This window comes from Sciurus carolinensis, chromosome 3 (genome assembly GCF_902686445.1).
Source record: "Sciurus carolinensis chromosome 3, mSciCar1.2, whole genome shotgun sequence".
In the NCBI taxonomy this organism is placed as follows: Eukaryota; Metazoa; Chordata; class Mammalia; order Rodentia; family Sciuridae; genus Sciurus; species Sciurus carolinensis.
This window is the reverse complement of record NC_062215.1, coordinates 5457625-5475576: the sequence shown is the minus strand read 5'-3', so window position 1 is coordinate 5475576 and position 17952 is coordinate 5457625. Positions and strand designations below refer to the sequence as shown.

The 17952-nt window shown below is 54.5% G+C and overlaps 1 protein-coding gene across 6 annotated transcripts in view; it reads left to right on the top strand.

Moving 5' to 3' along the window:
- Positions 1 to 4415: 4415 nt before the first annotated feature.
- Positions 4416 to 17952, top strand: part of Itgb4 (integrin subunit beta 4) — a 31798-nt gene continuing 18261 nt past the window's right edge. For 3 of the 6 annotated variants that reach the window (XM_047544842.1, XM_047544841.1, XM_047544840.1), the window contains exons 1-17: positions 4417 to 4725; positions 7532 to 7623; positions 8887 to 8969; positions 9204 to 9305; positions 9454 to 9658; positions 10166 to 10262; positions 10411 to 10582; positions 11840 to 12103; positions 12426 to 12515; positions 12831 to 12953; positions 13365 to 13529; positions 13715 to 13791; positions 14984 to 15186; positions 16531 to 16634; positions 16740 to 16838; positions 16992 to 17121; positions 17787 to 17909. In XM_047544842.1, the coding sequence (XP_047400798.1) occupies positions 7545 to 7623; positions 8887 to 8969; positions 9204 to 9305; positions 9454 to 9658; positions 10166 to 10262; positions 10411 to 10582; positions 11840 to 12103; positions 12426 to 12515; positions 12831 to 12953; positions 13365 to 13529; positions 13715 to 13791; positions 14984 to 15186; positions 16531 to 16634; positions 16740 to 16838; positions 16992 to 17121; positions 17787 to 17909 (2116 nt within the window). In that variant the 5' untranslated portion in view covers positions 4417 to 4725; positions 7532 to 7544. Of the gene's footprint in view, positions 4726 to 7531; positions 7624 to 8886; positions 8970 to 9203; positions 9306 to 9453; positions 9659 to 10165; positions 10263 to 10410; positions 10583 to 11839; positions 12104 to 12425; positions 12516 to 12830; positions 12954 to 13364; positions 13530 to 13714; positions 13792 to 14983; positions 15187 to 16530; positions 16635 to 16739; positions 16839 to 16991; positions 17122 to 17786; positions 17910 to 17952 lie in introns of all 6 variants that reach the window. The other 3 variants (XM_047544839.1, XM_047544838.1, XM_047544843.1) reach the window with 2 other exon arrangements.

The following is a 17952-nucleotide window of genomic DNA, read 5'->3' as shown; positions in this document are numbered from 1 at the left end:
AACTGAGGATGTGACTCACTGGTTAAGCATCCCTGGGTTCAATCCTCAGAACTGAAAAAAAAAAAAAAAAGGTAAATTTTATGTTATGTGACAAAAACAAAATGGTGCTGGGCACTAGGCATGGTGGTACACACCTGAAATTCCAACTCCTTGGAAGGCTAAGGTGGGAGTGCAAGTTGGAAGCCTCAGCAACTTAGCAGGACCCTATCTCAAAATTTAAAAAAGGATTGGGGATGTTGCTCAGTAGTAAAGCACCTGCCTAGCAAACATGAAGCCCTGGGTTCAAACCCCAGTACCAGGGGCAAAAAAAAAAAAAAAAAAAAAAAAAGGAAGAGAAAGAAAACCTATTAAACATAGAAAAGTAAACACAGAAAATAGTCATTTTGCAACCCTAAAGAAATACTTCAGGCCATGGTCACCAATGGGTGCTAAACATTCAGAAATGTCTGAGCATTGTGCAGGGTGACAAAGCATTATCTAGATCACTGTTAATCACTAAATGAAAAATGGTGTTTTCCTACTAGAAGTTACAGCCATCATCACTTCCTTACCCTGATGACTGACTTGAGCATCCCTGATAGGCATTAGACATCAAGTGCCACTCATAAAACACACACCACCACCTGTAACCAACCTTGCCCAAAACATGTAACTCAAATCCAATTGGACCTTTAGGCCCAACCTCCCTTTTACAGGAGGATAAGAGAACAAATCCAATGACACTTTGAGGAAACAAGCAGGCAAATCCAGAAAGGAGCATTCTGCAGGACACGGGCATCTCTTTAAAAGATCAGTGTGGGATCCGGGTGGGAAGACTAGTTTGGAGTAAGAAAGAGAATGATCAAATGCAATGAGTGACATGAATGGGCTCAGATTCGGAAAGAAACAATTGACATTTTGGGACTGCTAAGAAACTTTACAGACTGTCTCAGATTTCCCCCCCACCCACCCCACCACTGCAGATTGAATCCAGGGGTACTTTACCACTGAGCTGCATCCCTAGCCCTTTTTACTTTTTTTTAATTTTGAGATAGGATCTTGCTAAATTGCTGAGGCTGGCCTGGAATTTGCAATCTTCCTGCCTCATCCTCCTGAGTCCATGGGATTATAGGCATATGCCATCACAAGAGTCCCAGATTATTTAATAAGCATGTTGTGATTAATTTTGTTAGGTGATATCACAGTTCTTGAGATTGTGTGATGTTTGGGCCTGTTCTAGGGAGATGCATGCTAAAGTGTGGAAGGATGAAATGTCAGCACATATACAACTCAAATCCAAATTAAAAATATGAACCTGTAACATATAAATACAGCAAATGTGGCAAATATCACTCTTGAGTCAAGGTGGTAAAAATAAAAGTGATTTTTGTACCTTTCAATATTTTTGTATGCTTGAAAATATTCAAAGTAAAAAGTTGGGGAAAATCAGAATTCCAAAGGCCTATAGGGGTGAGGAGTGTTGCTTAGTGGTAGAGAACTTGACTAGCATGTGCAAGGCCCTGGGTTCTATCCCCAGCCCAGCAAATAAATAAGTACTTAAACACATACATTCATAAATGAAAGAAGGGCCTAGTGAGCAAGCCCGTACCTCTGTGGAGAAAACAGACTCCGTGATTATTCATCCAAGAGACCTTCCCTTGGCTGGAGCATGTGGTTGACTGTTCTCTAGACAGGACACTCGCCTTTGTTGATTACGTGTACCTTGTCTGTTGTTTAACTTGTTTACAAAGGCATGCACCCCTCTACCAATAGGTGATGTACATTACCAAGCCCAGCAGAGTGGTTCAACCAGCACATGGCTGGAAAATACACAACCCATTTTGAAGATCCATGGTTCAAACTGCAGGCTCCACAAAGTAAGTGTGTTTCATTCAGTGTGGTCTCCCTACCACGTTGCCTAGGCAGTTATTAAATGCATGTAAAATAAACAAGTGATTGAACTAATGGAAACAACTCTGGCCTACTGGAAACCACAGGGGAGTTGGCAGTAGCAGTCCAAGGATTGTGATATCCGTTGTGTTCCAGGGGCCTCACCTACTTCTCTTGTAGAGCCTCGAGAAGGAAGCCCCCACTCTGGCCCTAAAGCAGTAGAGTGAGTCAGTGGAGTTTTATTTCATTTTTATAAAATTAACATGTAGGAGGCTGGGGATGCAGCTCAGTGTGGTAGAGTATTTGCCAAGCATATGTGAAGTCATGGGTTCAACCCGAAGTACCACACTACCACAAAATTAGCAGGTTATATAATTAATGATTCTTAACCTTTTGTGGGTCGGTAACCTATTTGGGAATCCAGTGTAAGCTCAGCATCCCCTTCTAGCAAACTCACACTCCTATATCAAATATACCATGAACTTCTCACACAATCTCAGATGGTTCATGTGCCTGCCCTGGCCACAGGTTCACATGCAGCTCCAGGTAATGAATCCCTGCATTCCAAGAAGCCTGAAGAACCTCATGGTTCATCCTAGCAAAGCTGCCCCAGGGTGGACACCTCATGTCACTCAGCTGCTGCTAGGTATTTTCAGAAGGATTTCCCAATAAGAGGAAGAGGCTGTTGAGCCCCTTGGAGTCTGGGGCATTGCCATCTCTGGGCCTGAGTCCTCTTTAAGAAGTTCCTCAATCCCCCACCTACAGTGGGATGTATGTGCACCCCAGCCTCCAGTGAAGGATGCTGGTTGACACAAGCCTCTTGGCCAGGCTGAGTTTGGCTGCTCTGAGCCACTGCTTTGTTCTCCTACTTTCCAGGGTGATTGGGTGCCTGATGGAGTGGCTCAGATCCACGGGGCACTGTGCTGGCATGGTAGGTGCAGACATGAGCGCTATAGCCACAGTGGGGCTTCTACAGTGTTCCCATATCCAGGAACCAGCTTCTCTGAGCAACTGGCCTGTGCAGAATGGCTCAGACGACTGAGCAAGGTAGCTGATGGGCAAGAATGCTGACTATGGCTCATGCATTTGCATCAAGCATTTCCTCAATCTTGCTGAGAGTTGGCAGCACATGGATCCGTTTATAGCTGAGAACACTGAGGCTCAGGGAGGCTGACAGTCCCATACAGTTCAACTGCACTTTTTTTGAGTACCTGCTATGCTCCAAGCATTGTGCTAGGTACCAGGGTAAAAAGGATTTATTTGCCAGAGAGCATCTGCTCTTGAGGTATATAGTCATTTCAAACTAATGTGGCAAATGCATGAAAAAGCCACAAACAGGGCTGAGGTCGTAGTTCAGTGGTAGTGCACATGCTTAGCATGCACCAGGCCCTGGATTTGATTCCCAGAACACATTAAAAATAAATTCTTGGGCAGGTGGCACAGGCCTGTAATCCCAGCCTCAGGAGGCTGAGGCAGGAGGATCCCAAGTTCAAAGCCAAACTCAGCAACTTAGTGAGGCCCTGGGTAACTTAGTGAGAATTTGTCTCAAATAAAAATTAAAAAGGCTAAGAGCCCCTAGGCTCAATCCCAAGTACCCCGTCCCAAAAAAACAATAATAAAGGCATGCCCCAAGAACTATGGGGACACATGACCCAACCCAGGGTGTGGGGAGGTCAAGAGAGGTTTCAAGGAACATGTGACATCAGCACAGTATCTTCAAGAATAAGGATAAATCAACCAGGTGCATTGACTCACGCCTTTAATCCCAGTGATTTGGAAGGTGAGGCTGAGGCCAGAGGTTCCCAAGTTCTGGGCAATTTAGCAAGACCCAAGGTGGGGAAAAGGTAAATAAAAAACTGGGGATGTAGTGATGGTTCCAGGTCTGAATCCACAGGGTTTAGGAAAACAGGTGCCAGCAGTTCCGTGCTCTCTGGCATGGCTAGCAGAAAAAATATAGTGAGTTGGGGTCTTGGAAGCCTCCACAGTCTCCGCGTTGAACACGTTCACCCGATAACCAGTGGCACTTGAGAGAAAGCCTCAAAAGAATGACTGGAGAGATCAGACTTGTGACAGCTTGTCAAGGACAACCGTGACAACCCATGAAGTGCCTACTCCATGCCAGGCGGTGCTGATCTCTTGATAGCCTCTATTATTCACAAGTTAAGGGGATTTAAATAACTGGCTCAAGGAAGCATAGAGTACCCAGCCCTTGCTCCGCGCTCGCCCTGGACCCACCTGGGGGGAAGGCTGAGAGGACCCAGTGAATAGCAGAGCAGAGACTTGGACGGGTCTCCCGACCGACCGACCGGCCGCAGCAATCCCTGAGCCCATCCCTCGCGCTAGCACTGGGAGGAAGGAGAGTGGTGCGCGCCCCTGACGACCGTCGGGGCAGCCGCCCGAGCGAGGTGGCTCTCTGCCCAGAGTCGGGGCAGGAGGGCGCCCGTCCAGGCTCGCGGCTAAGAGGCCGCCTCCGCTGGGGCAGCCCGGGCCCCCACCGGGAGCCGGAGGGGTGGGGAGGCCGGGGCCGGGGCCGCGCTGCAGGACGGGTGGCTCCTCCCCTGGTCCCGCCGCCGGGGCTCTGGGCGCAGGGCCGAAGCCGCGGGTGCCGCAGCCCTTTCCGGGGGGCGGGCCTGGCGGCGGCGGCTACAGCGGCTCCTGCCCCGACAGGTGCGCGCGGAGCGCAGGAATGCGGCCCGCCTGACTCACCAGCGCCTCCTTCCCACCTGCGCCGCCCGCTCCATAAAGCGCGCCCCTCTCTCCCCGCCCGCCGCTGCCCTCCGGACCGTCTCGGCCCCAGGCGCCCCAGCCGGACCGCCGAGCCCAGCCCAGACGCGGAGGGCGCAAGTTGGCGCCGAGGTAGGTGCAACCAGCCGCCGCGGGGCAGGCGCCGGAGCCCCGGGCGCGGGGCGGGAGGGCAGGGGCGCCGGACTGACAGGGAGAAAGTGAGTGCCCACCCAGCCGGGGCGGCCGCGCTGAGGAGCTGCTTTGAACTTTTGTTTCCCCTTCTTCTCCCTAAAGGCTGGTAGGCCCTGGTTCCCTCTGCCCACGCTGCCCAAGGCAGGTGCCCAGCGGCCCGGGTGTGCCCAAGGCACTGCCGGGAGCAGAGGGCAGGGGCAGCTGGAGAAGGATGGCCACTGGCCATCGGTTCTCCCGCTAGAGGAGGGAATTGGGTGGATGTGCGGGAGAGGTGGGCAGAGGCCCGTTCTGGCAGGCCTCCTGCGTCGAACCCCGCTAGGGTTTGCAGAGAAAGTGGGAGAGCAGGCACGCTGAGAGGCAGGCGCCCTCCCTGTTCCTTCAGGGTGTGGGGAGTCCCTGATTTTCCTCTTCTCTCGGCCAACCACATGCCTGCTCTCTTCCCAAAGTTGGCTGCAGATGTCCTTCCTCTGGGAACCTCTTCTGACCTCACCTAGCAGCCCTAGGGTTGTGCCACCCCTGTCACCTCCTCCCCACAACTGGGGTGGCCCTCTGACTGTCACTGTGGTTCAGGAGCTCCAGATAGCTCTCACGGGCAAGGACAGTGTTCCTCCTCCTCCCTGCCAGCCTTGCCACACCCTGAATACAAGGAGGGGGCTCTGCTCTCCTCCACAGAGCTGGAAGTGAAGGCTGAGTCTTCATGGGGCGTTGGAAGGGAGAGAGGCTAGCCACAGGGTCAGCAGAAAAGGAGTGACTATCTTCTTAGCCCTGATTTCCCAGAACCACCAGGCTTCTCACAGCAGCTGGCTCTGAGGGTGAAGGCCTAGGCTCTTCCAGATGGAAGAGCTATGGTGGACAGCAGCAGGCATGCCTGGGTGGTCCCATAGGCAGGAGGCACTGGGGAAACTCTGAGCCCGTGGGGGAGGCTGTGCATGCCCCAGTGTGACTCCATTCAGGCGGCAGCCCCACACTCCAGGGATACAGCTCATACAAGAAGTCCTAGCAGTACTGGTGCTGGTGGTGGCCTGGAGAGCGGTACCCTGCGTCTGGGCCCTGCTGGCCCTGGCCACGTAGTTCAATAAACCCACAATCTGGGCTGGGGAGATAGCTCAGTTGGTAGAGTGCTTGCCTTGTAAGCACAAGGCCCTGAGTTCGATCCCCAGCACCCCAAAAAAAAAAAAACCCACAATCCTAACTTATGTGAAATCTCCTGGTTTCCAAAATTGGTAACTACTTTTAAAACGTTTAAAACACAAGTTGAATCAAATGCAACACTGAGTGCCTATCTAGACCCCTGACTGCCATTTTATAGCCTCTGAGTGTAACTTGGAGGATCCATGTGAGGTCTGCGCTGCCTGGGTCCCGAGGGAAGCACTAGGGCCTTTTGTGCCTCATCTCTCACCTGGGAAATGGGCACCTGCAAGCCTCTTCCTCTGGGGCCCTGTGTAGATTCACTAGCAATCCTGTGCATGAAGTGCTGGGTGCATGCGCCGTGTGTAAGTCAGCCCGTGTGCCATCTGTGGACACGTGGTAGGTGAGTGGGCTGGGCTGGGCCCTCCAATGCCTGTACCTGCCTAGGTAGTGGTGCCCCAGGGGGACTGAGGCCCCAGCCTGTATTGTTTAGCATGTGGGTGTGGTGCCTCTACCCCGAGGCTGCAAGAAATCATATCCTGGCTGACTCAGGGCTCTCCTCTGAGCCACTACCCTGGTCGGGCAGTACCTCCCTGCTGGCTCTGCCTGTGGATGTGTGGAGCTGCTGTACCTGGGAAGGAGGGGAAGTGCCTTCCTCCGGATCACCTGAGCAGGCTGCTGCAGCACTGCAGGGGGCTTTAGACCCCCAGGTCCTGCCCCACAGGAGGAGGGCTGAGAAGGGATTCAAGGAGGATCAGTGGGCATGGTGTCCTCTGGGCCCGTGGGAGAGCTGGCCCTAGAGAAAGAGGTGTGGCCCTGGCCTTTGTCCTCTGCTTTGCAGGCCCAAGTGTTCCTGTGGCCAGCTTCTTCCCTTCCCCAAACTTCAGGCTACCAGCCTTTCTAAATGCCTTTGGGATGCCTGCGTCCACCCTGAAGGTCACTGATAAGTTGAGATAGTTTAATAGTGATAGTTGAATAGTGAGGTCACACTGTTCAGGGGCCCTGAAAACTCAACTCTGGGGCCAGGAGAAGTATGTGGAAGGGCAAAAGGGCTTAGAGCCCACCCTGATGGGGCAGCGGCCAGCACAGAGCTCAGCAATGTAGAGAGAGCCATCTCACCCCAACCCTGGCCCTAGATACTGGGAAGGGCCCCTCTTCTCCTGACAGTGAGCTGGGACAGGGAGGGCAAAGGCCGAGGGCCCCCTCTAGAAATGGCTCCTTTATTGGGTGACCCTAACCCTGCCAGGCTGGCCAGACCTGACTAGGCCCATTGAAGAGCAAAGGCAGAATAAGCTCTGCCCTGCCCTAAGGGAGACCAGTACCAAGAGACCTGCTATTGGCACATGCTTGGAGCCGAAAGTCTCAAAGACCAGAGAGGGCCTCCTTATGCAGGGTATCTAGCCCCTGCAGAGATGGCAAGGAAGGGGCAGTGGAAAAGATGGGAGTGACATCCTTGGGCTCTTGGTAATCACCACAGCCCTCAAAGACTGAAAGACTGTTTCCACATCTGCACATTAGGGAGGTCTTGCCCCTCTGCAGAGCTCTGATGGAGATCCAGGGGTCTGATGGCACCAACCAGGGAAGCAGAGATGCCATGTGTCCATTTTTGTGGTTTTAGCAGGAGGAAGAGGATGGCAGGGCCACATTCCTACCCATGGGCCAGGCTACTGCTGGCAGCTCTGCTGAGTGTCAACCTTCCTGGGGACACAGGTGAGTCCACAAGGCCCTGCAGCCCCCTCTGGGCAGGGGCACCATTTTAAGGCATTGCCCACTCACAGGGCCTCTCCAGACCCTCAGCCATCCAACAGCCAACCACTGCACACCTCCAGGGCTGGAGAACTTGAGACTCTGTGCCGTACATCTTGGAGAGCTATAGCCCTGCTAGGTGACCAGGCACTGAGGGAAAGGAGCCTGTAGAGGAGAGAAAAGGTGTCTGCTCAGAGAGCTGGAAAAAAGCTCCTGCTCAGAAGAGGAACTGAGGCTCCACAGTGGAGCTGAGATTTTTTAGGGGTTTCAGGGAGAGAGATTGCTAAGTATCACCGCTGTCTGAGTGTCTGGGTTGCAAATTATCTGAGTCATCCCCTACAAATCAAATTTCCCCTGTCGAGCCAAGTGTATTGGTTGCCCCCATAGTCCCAGCTCCCTGGAAGGCTTATGAGGGAGGATCACTTGAGTTCAAGGTCTGCCTGGGCAACATAGTGAAAACCCATCTCCCATAGGACCCCATCTCAAAAATAAATACATAAATAAATTTTCCCTGTCAGTCGTGATTGTAGCGATAGCTTGAAATAGACCGTGGTGGGAATACTTACACCACAGAAATTGGCAAAGAGCAAGTCATGGCTTCGTCTCCCTCACGGAGCCATCGTTGAACATTGACCAACACACCATAGCCTGGAGCCCGGAAGACCACCCACTGTCTACATGGGTGCACATAGTAGGGTCTTAATGTGTTCTAACTGAACAGACCCAAGGGGAACCTCAAGACCTTTGGGGGAACTCTGGAGTTTTCCTTACTGAGGACCTAGTTGCATTAGGCCCTGTGATAAACAGACCTGGTCCCCTGGACCCCAGAGGAAACTCAGAGACATGAGTCCCATGGCGGTTTTTCCAAGGGAAAGTGTGAACTATGATGGGGGAAACTGACAAAGGGCAGGGTGTTCTGGGCATGGCTAAGGACGGGAGTGTCTGTAGGACCTGGGGAATTGGTGGCAAGGGGGATGGCCAGAGCCTGCCAGCCAGCAAATGATGGCCAGCACCTTCCTCCCAGCTGTACCCTCCTTCCTGTCAGACTTGAGTGGATAGCCCAGGCTTGAGATCTGGCTCTGATGGGTCCCTGCTGATGCACCTCAGGTGACCATTTCCTCCTCTGTACAGTCAGGAGGGCATCCCCACTCTTGGGCTAGGGTGCTGCCGGGAAAGGGCGTGGTGACCAGTGAGGGCCTCCTCATGCGCCGCCTCCTCTGCCCCCAGCCAACCTCTGCAAGAAGGCTCAGGTGAAGAGCTGCACGGAGTGCATCCGCGTGCACCGGGACTGTGCCTACTGCACGGACGAGGTGAGCTGCTGCCCGGGGCCAGCCCAGGGCCACTTCCCCAACCTGCGCACACCACTTGCCACGCCCCACCTCTGGCTCTGGACAACTCCACCCTTGCCACCCCCACAGCCTGGCCCTGGGCCAGGTGGGTGTGGAGAAGAGGCAAGGGTCAGGAACATCAGGGGGAAATAAATTCAGGGTTGGGACAGCCAGGGGATGGGCTCTGCCCCCATGGACCCGTCTGCTTCTGGCCAGATGTTCAAGGAGCGGCGCTGCAACACTCAGGTGGAGCTGTTGGCCGCGGGCTGCCGGCAGGAGAACATAGTGGTCATGGAGAGCAGCTTGGAGATCACAGAGGTGCCTGGAGCCGGGGAGGGGTGGGGCTGGGCTCTCTTGCACAAGGCTGGCTGGTTGAGGGAGCCATGGTGCTCCTTAGCAGGGCTGAGAGGCTCCCCTCAGGGCTCTGGAGTGACCTTCCAACCAGCTGTCTTTCCCCTGGACGCAGGAGACCCGGATAGATACCACCCTCCGCCGCAGCCAGGTGTCCCCCCAGCGCCTACGGGCCCGCCTGCGACCGGGCGAGGAGCGGCACTTTGCGCTCGAGGTGTTTGAGCCCCTGGAGAGCCCTGTGGACCTGTACATCCTCATGGACTTCTCCAACTCCATGTCCGACGACTTGGACAACCTCAAGAAGATGGGGCAGGACCTGGGTACAGCTGGGCCATGTGGAGAACAGGGGGGTGGGGGGCAGGTCTCACTCAGCTGGCTCAGGACAGCTGCACCCACCTTAAAAGGAAAGGTGGGACATCTGATCCCCTGAGAAATATACTCCCCATTCTCAGGGAAGGGTCGCAGCCAGACCCCTCACCACTCGACTTCAGACAGGCTGGTGGGCACAGAGCCATCTGGCCTTGACTAGGAGGGTGCCCTGCCACAGGCTGTGGATAAAAGTCTCAGGGCTGCAGATGGAGCGGGGCTCAGTCCCTGGGACAAGCCCCTGCTTACTAAATGCATCGCCCTAGTTCCTGAGTCCTGTTTCCCTCACCTGTAACTAGGGACAAGAGCTACTCAGAGCACAAGGTAACATCCAGTGTGCAAAGTACTAAGGAGAGGTGGCTCCTGTCCCGCCTCCTCCTTCCTGAGCCAGCCCAGGGGCCCTTGTGTCCATGTGAGGGTGTTAGGGCTCACTGTCCCCTCTTTTTCCTGCTCATGCCCAGCCCAGGTCCTGAGCCAGCTCACCAGTGACTACACTATTGGATTTGGCAAGTTTGTGGACAAAGTCAGCGTCCCTCAGACAGACATGAGACCCGAGAAGTGAGTGACCGAGAAGGCCTGGGTGGGCGGGGTCCTGGCTGTGTGGTTCACTTCTTCTCCTGCTGGCACGTACAGTTCTCCCCTGGCAGGGCACGGAGGCATGCAGGGTTCCCCTCCCTAACGCTCTCTCCCTCCCACCTCTGCCCAGGTTGAAGGAGCCCTGGCCCAACAGTGACCCTCCGTTCTCCTTCAAGAACGTTATCAGCCTGACGGAGGACGTAAACGAATTCCGGAGCAAGCTGCAAGGAGAGCGGATCTCAGGCAACCTGGATGCTCCCGAAGGTGGCTTTGATGCCATCCTGCAGACGGCGGTGTGCACGGTGAGCTCCGGGGTGGGGGTGGGGCACTGCTGGCCCCAACCAAGGCCACTGCTTCTTGGTGGGAGAATAAGCCGCCTACCAGTGTGCTCTGGTGCCAGGCTCAGAAACCACCAAGGGGATGTTTGGGAGCCTGTGGTCCCATGCCCTGAGACACTCAGGCCTTTTGGGTGGCCCTCCTTTCTAAGCCAGGTTTGGATGTGCTGGGGGCCAGGGTCCTCCCACCTGAGCAGTCACAGCTCAGTTTTGTATTGGCCTTAGGGTTCTGGAATCTTCAGTGCACCTTCAGGCCAACCTCCCAGTCAATCTCCCAGGCCCCACATTTTGAAATTAGCATATCCATATTGCAGGAAATTTAGAAGACAAAGAACAGAAATCGCCCACCATCCTTCCACCGTCAGTCAGCCACTCCGTGTCCTGTCAGCATTGTGTCCCCTTTCCTGGTTTTATACAGTGGGCTTGGTATACTTATCATTCTGAAACCTGTTCTATTTTCCACCTAACACTATCATACACATTTTCTCTTGAAATACACAGTTTTCAAAATCTTCAGAATCATCCCACATGCTTTTCTAACATAATGCTATACCTGTTTCAACTGGCCTTCTTCATTCACCACTGTGCTGTGTACATTTTCCCATGCAGTTAAAATACTCTTGCAGGGTGGTTAAGAGCTTGCGGGAACTGGGCATGGTGGCATGCCTGTAATCCCAGAGGGTCGGAAGGCTGAGGCAGGAGGATTACAAGTTCAAAGCCAGCCTCAGCAAAATCGAGGCACTGAGCAACTCAGTGAGACCCTGTCTCTAAATGAAATACAAAATAGGGCTGGGTTTGTGGCTCAGTGGTAGAGAACTTACCTGGCATGTGTGACACCCTGGGTTCAATCCTCAGCACATAAATAAATAAAAATAAAATAAAGGTCCATTGATAACCAAACCAAAAAAAAAAAAAAGGGGGGGGGGGCTGGGGATGTGGCTCAGTGGTTGAGTGCCCCTGAGTTCAATCCCTGGTACCAAAAAAAAAAAGAGCTTGCAGGAGGGTGCATCCTGTGAGCCTGTTTTGTTGTCATATGGAACCCTCTGTGTGCCCATGCTGCATCCGATTCCCCTCCCCATCAGCACTTTAGCTGTCACATGCTATTCTCATGACAGCACATGTGACTTAAACCCAGCCCCACACTGGGACCTGCTTCCCCTGCCCTACATGACAGGAGGAGCAGGTCCTCAGCAAGCGGCCCATGCCCCTCCCTACCTTCCCCAGAGGGCCATCGGCTGGCGCCCCGACAGCACCCACCTGCTGGTGTTCTCCACTGAGTCGGCCTTTCACTATGAGGCCGATGGTGCCAACGTGCTCGCTGGCATCATGAGCCGCAACGATGAGAAGTGCCACCTGGATGCCACGGGCACCTACACCCAGTACAAGCTGCAGGACTACCCGTCGGTGCCCACGCTCGTGCGCCTGCTCGCCAAGCACAACATCATCCCCATCTTCGCTGTTACCAACTACTCCTACAGCTACTACGAGGTACGGGGCCCAGGCCCCACTGGGCAAGAGGGGCAGAGCAGGGCAGGGCATCTGTGGAGCTTCTTGGACCCCATTCCTCCCCTTCTTCCTCCCTCCCTCCCTTCCTTCCTTCCTTCCCAAAGCCATGGGCCCCTAAGAGTGAGCCCTGGTGGGAAGGTCATGTGCCCGTCCCCCATCCCAGCTCCCAAGCAGGTCGGGGCTGAGAGGGAAATTCTGGAAAATGCTGTCAAAATTCCAGACCTCAGTTTGGAGGGGGTCATCCTAGAAGTATTGTCCAGATTCCAAGAGCTGCTTAGTCTGAGACTGGCCTTCTCTCCTGCAGAAGCTTCATACATACTTCCCGGTCTCCTCCCTGGGGGTGCTGCAACAGGACTCATCTAACATCGTGGACCTGCTAGAGGAAGCCTTCAATGTGAGGCGCAGTGCGGGCTGCAGAGTCTGAGCCCTGCTGGGGCCAGGCTCGAGCGAGGGCAGCGTGGGTGAAGGGTGTCTGTGTCATGGTTGAGATGTGGATCTGGAATAGGCCAGGAAGGAAGGGTCGCTGGCAGTCCTGGGTGGTTTGAGGGCCACCTGGACCTGGTGCCAGGCTGCTGGAAGCTCTGCCACTGTGATCCCTCACACATACCCACACGTGCCCTCCATTTGGGCAGGGCTAGCACAGCCAGGCCAGGCCAAGGTGGGCGAGCCCAGGTTGCCCCCAGACCACTGATTACCTGCCTTCCCTTAGCGCATTCGCTCCAACCTGGACATCCGGGCCCTAGACAGCCCACGGGGACTGCGGACAGAGGTCACTTCCAAGATGTACCAGAAGACAAAGACGGGGTCCTTTCACATCAGGCGGGGAGAAGTGGTATGCTCCTGTGGGTGCAGTCAGATGGGGGTGGACATGGCACCCTGCAAGGAATGGAGTCCTCTAACTGGGTGTGAGCATGGCGCAGGGGCCAGGTGGGTCTGGGTTCAGGTCCCAGGGTCAGCCCTTGGGATGAGCTTGGAACATGCCTGTACTCATCCAAACCCTTGTCCACACAGTAGGGGTGAATAAGAGCATCCAGCTTAGTCATGGCTCTTCTTATTGCCCTTGTGGTTGTGACCATGATCAGGAGGAAGGACCCCCAGTCCCAAGGAAGGATGAGCTGGGACCTGGGGGTCAGGAATTCAGGCCCATCCTGGAATCCTGAGCCGAGGACCTCCAGGCACAAATGGCCCAGTATGGGGGGTCAGTATGGGGGGGCCTGCTTGGGTGACGCTGGGATCCCTGCAGGGCACCTATGACGTGCAGCTGCGGGCTGTGGAGGACGTGGATGGAACACACGTGTGCCAGCTGACGGACGAGGACCAGCGGGGAAGCATCCACCTGAAGCCCTCCTTCTCCGATGGCCTCTGGATGGACGTGGGCATCGTCTGTGACGTGTGCACTTGCGAGCTGGTACACAGCAGCCCCCCTGGATGGGACGGCAGAGCCGAGCCACACACCTGGGCCCTGAGTCAGGAAGCAGAGTCTCCTGGGGCCACACCTCCCTTTTGGACTGTCCCAAGACACAGAAGGCAGCAGAAGTGCCCAGTGGTCCTGGACCCCCTCCCTCTATACACTCCCCCATGGTCTCGTTTCAGCAAAAAGAGGTGCGGTCAGCTCGCTGCGACTACCATGGAGACTTCATGTGTGGACACTGTGTGTGCAGTGAGGGCTGGTGAGTGGGGGAGGGGAGCCCAGCCCCCAGGATCTCCTATGCATGACCTGACCCTGGGCACACCCAGTACATGGAGCCGGGGCAGGGGCAGATCACAGAAAGAGCTGGAAGAGGGCTACACTCTTACCATTTGTTGGTTAAATTCAGTTAGGAGCATTTAGAATATCTCAATTTAGGATGGTTTGATTTAGGATTTTTCAGGGTTTTTTTGTTTTTTTTGTTTTTTTGTTTTTTTTCCCTCATACTAGGGATTGAAGCCAAGGGCACTTGACCACTGAGCTACATCCCGTCTTTGTTTTTGGTTTTAAGACAAGGTCTCACTAAATTACTGAGGGTCTTACTAAATTGCTGAAGCTGACCTCAAACTTGGCATCCTCCTAACTCAGTCTCCCAAGTCTTTGGGATTGCAGGTGTGTACTGTGGCATTCAGCAGTGAGAGCTTTTAAGGGTTCAAGATACTGGCAAAAAAAAAAAAAAAAAAAAAACAAGAGGCAGGTGCACACCCTGGTAATGTCAGCCACTCAGAAGGCTGAGGCAGGAGGCAGCCTCAGGAACTTAATGAGACCTGTGTCATTAAGACATTTCTCAAAACAAGAAAAAAATTAAAAAGAACTGGGAATGTAGTAGAGTGATAAAGGGCCCCTGGGGTCAATCCCCAGTACAGGAAGAAAAAAAAAAAAAAAAACAACTTCAAGACACTGGTTCAGAATGGTGGCATGTGCCTGCCATCCCAGTAACTCTGGAGGCCAACTTCAACCTGGGCAACATGGCAAGACTTCATCTCAAAAAAATAAAAGCTCGGGGCTGGGGCTGGGGCTCAGTGGTAGAGCACTTGCCTAGCACGTGTGAGGCACTGGGTTCGATTCTCAGCACCATGTATAAATAAATAAATTAAATAAGGGTATTGTGTCCATCTATAACTAAAAACTATTTTAAAAAATAAATAAAAAAATAAAGGCTTTGTGATACTGAATAAGACTGTCATGACTTACTGAGGTAGACAAATAGCAGGGAAGGGACACGGTGGGGATAACAGGGCCCCAAGGCTTGAGTATCTGCTCAACCACTGTCCCCTGTGTGACTTGGACCTGCCTCAACCCTCTCAGCACATCAGTCTCTTCATCTGTAAAATGGGGCAGTAAAGGCCCACCATCCTCCCAGGCTCAGGGAAGGCGTTTGTTTCCTCCCTCAGGAGCGGCAAGACCTGCAACTGCTCCACGGGCTCACTGAGCGACACCGAGCCCTGCATCCGAGAGGGTGAGGACAAGCCGTGCTCCGGCCGCGGGGAGTGCCAGTGCGGGCGTTGTGTGTGCTATGGCGAAGGCCGCTATGAGGGCCACTTCTGCGAGTTTGACAACTTCCAGTGCCCCCGCACCTCTGGGTTCCTCTGTAACGGTGAGTTCAGCCGCTTCTACTGGTGCCAAGGGCAATGAGCATGACTCTCCCTTCAGGACCCAGGCAGGGGAGCCAGACCAGAGGCCAAGATCACACCCAGGCCCACTTTCAACTCCCCGAGGGACCCTCCCATGTCCTGTCCCAACCTGGACCTCACCTCTCTCTCCTACGATGTCCATGCCCAAGGCCCCTGTCAGCATGACATTCCCCTTATTCTAAAACTCTGATTCACTGGCATAGTGGCCACGCCTATAATCCCAGCAACTCAGGAGGCTGAGGTAGGAGGATCACAAGTTCAAGGCCAGTCTCAGCAATTTAGCAAGATCTGTCACTAAATAAAAACAAAAAAATCTGGGGACGGAGCTCAGTGGTGAAGGGCTTGCCTAGCATTCATGAGGCCCTGGGTTCAATTCCATTGCCACCTCTCCAACCTCCCAACTCAGGGTCAGGGTGGGGACCACCCAGTTCAATGCTGGTTGGCAGGTATATGAGAAGGCAATCTTTTCTCTCTCTAGAGAAGCTCCATTTCTAGAGGTAGGGCATGGAGTTAGGTCTCCTCTGCATCTCCACAGGCCATGTGCACATAGTCTGGTCAGGACTGTCATAGCTGGGCAGGGGGCACACGGAAGCATTGGTACTGAATGAGGAGGTAGATATTCAAGCCCACCCGCACACTTGCCACTGGAGGTCGAGGCCCCACTTTCCAACCCTTTCTCCATTCTTGTTTTGTCCTCCATTTCTTCCCTTGAACCATCCATTCCAGAATGTGGTCAGAGGAACAGAAGGGAGGACCAGGTTCAGCTAGAGAATGGCAGACATTGGGTCCCAGTGGAAGGGTGGGCAAAGACGGGAGGTGAGACCTCTGGGGAAGGGGCCAGAGTGTAATAAGCTTGGGTTCTAGTCTTTTTGTTCAAAGGACTTTACCCCTGAACAAAAAGTCATTGTCATTTTAATTTCATTTTGGGCTTGTATGTTTACCTTGTATCCAGCCACTTATGCCAGCTATTTATCTATAGATTTTTCTGGATATCTTGTAACACATTCCTGATACTTGCAAATAATGTCCATTTTTCTCCTATTTTCTAATACTCCTACATTTTCTTCTTACCTAATGCATTGACCAGAGCCCATTAGAAATTCTTATTGGATTTATATTTTGAGATATTCACTCTGGCTGCAGAGTAGAAGGTAGAAGGCAGGATGAACAGGGAGAGATGAAAGGAAGCTGATTCTAGCAGCATGGGGAAGATTGCCTCTGCCCCTGGCTCCCACAGGCCCTCCCAGCAGGTGGGCGCCTGGACTCTGGTAGATGACTCTCCTCTCCCTTCTCTACCTGCTCTGCAGACCGGGGACGCTGCTCCATGGGCCAGTGTGTATGTGAGCCTGGTTGGACAGGCCCAAGCTGTGACTGTCCGCTCAGCAATGCCACCTGCATCGACAGCAATGGGGTAGGCATGGGCGTGGGGCCTCTTGAGAGGACACCTAGTGGAGAAAGAGGAGGGCAACAATCAGGGAGGGGCACAGCTGGCTCACAGTGACCCCTCCTGCCCCAGGGCATCTGCAATGGGCGTGGCCACTGCGAGTGTGGCCGCTGCCACTGCGACCAGCAGTCGCTCTACACGGACACCACCTGTGAGATCAACTACTCCGCGGTGAGGCCGGGACCCCTGGGGTGTGGGTGTGGGAACCCTGGGCACTGGGCAGGGTGGGCAGGAGGGGCTGAACCTGCAGCCATCAGAGGTGGTACAAGGTTGGGGGAGTGGTTTCCACCCATCACAGGTCCCATCGGCCTGCTTGTCTCCCAGATCCGCCTGGGCCTCTGTGAGGACCTGCGCTCCTGCGTGCAGTGCCAGGCCTGGGGCACTGGGGAGAAGAAGGGGCGCACGTGCGAGGAGTGCAGCTTCAAGGTCAAGATGGTGGACGAGCTCAAGAAAGGTAGAGGGCGGGGGCTGAGAGCTGGGGTGCCGTGAGCCCAGGCAGGGCTGGGGCGCTCCTCTGGGAAAGGGCCTTGAGGTCACACAGTCTGGGCGGGGGTTCCAGAGGGGGCGTCGGCACAGAGCACAGGCAACAGCGAGCCCAGGAAAGGGGTAGAAAGTCTGGGTAAAAGGCACAGAACCCAGGCAGTGGACACAGAATGGTCCAGAACACAGATCAGGGACTGGGGGCACATGATCTGGCCAGAGGGCACACAGATGAGTAAGGGACAAAGCCTGGGGAGGAGGCACCTGGCATGGGCAGGGACGTGACCCAGCAGAGGCCCAGGGCCCAGCTAGGGCATATAGCTGGGCTAAGGGGTCCTCGGCCTCCTCCCTCTAGACCAGATATGGTACCTGGACTCCAAGTTCCTGGGGGTGCTCAGGTCAGGGAAGTAGAGACAGATTTGCAGGCTCTGGTGCTTCTGGGCCCACACGGCAGGGTCACATCCGTGTCGCCGGCCTCTGTGGCAGGGAGGGACACAGCTTGAGAGGTCTTAGTCTTCCCCAGGGAGATGCCCGAGGCCCTGCAGTGGTCAGGGTGGGCCAGAGTCTGGGCGCCTACTGGGCCAAGGGGGGCCCCAGGGAGGGGCATGTCCGGCGCCCTGATGACCGCCTGTCGGGCAGCTGAGGAGGTGGTGGAGTACTGCTCCTTCCGGGACGAGGACGACGACTGCACCTACAGCTACACCGTGGAGGGCGACGGCAGCCCGGGGCCCAACAGCACCGTCCTGGTGCACAGGAAGAAGGGTGAGTGGGGCGCGGGGCAGTCCCCAGGCGGGGCGGGGCGGGG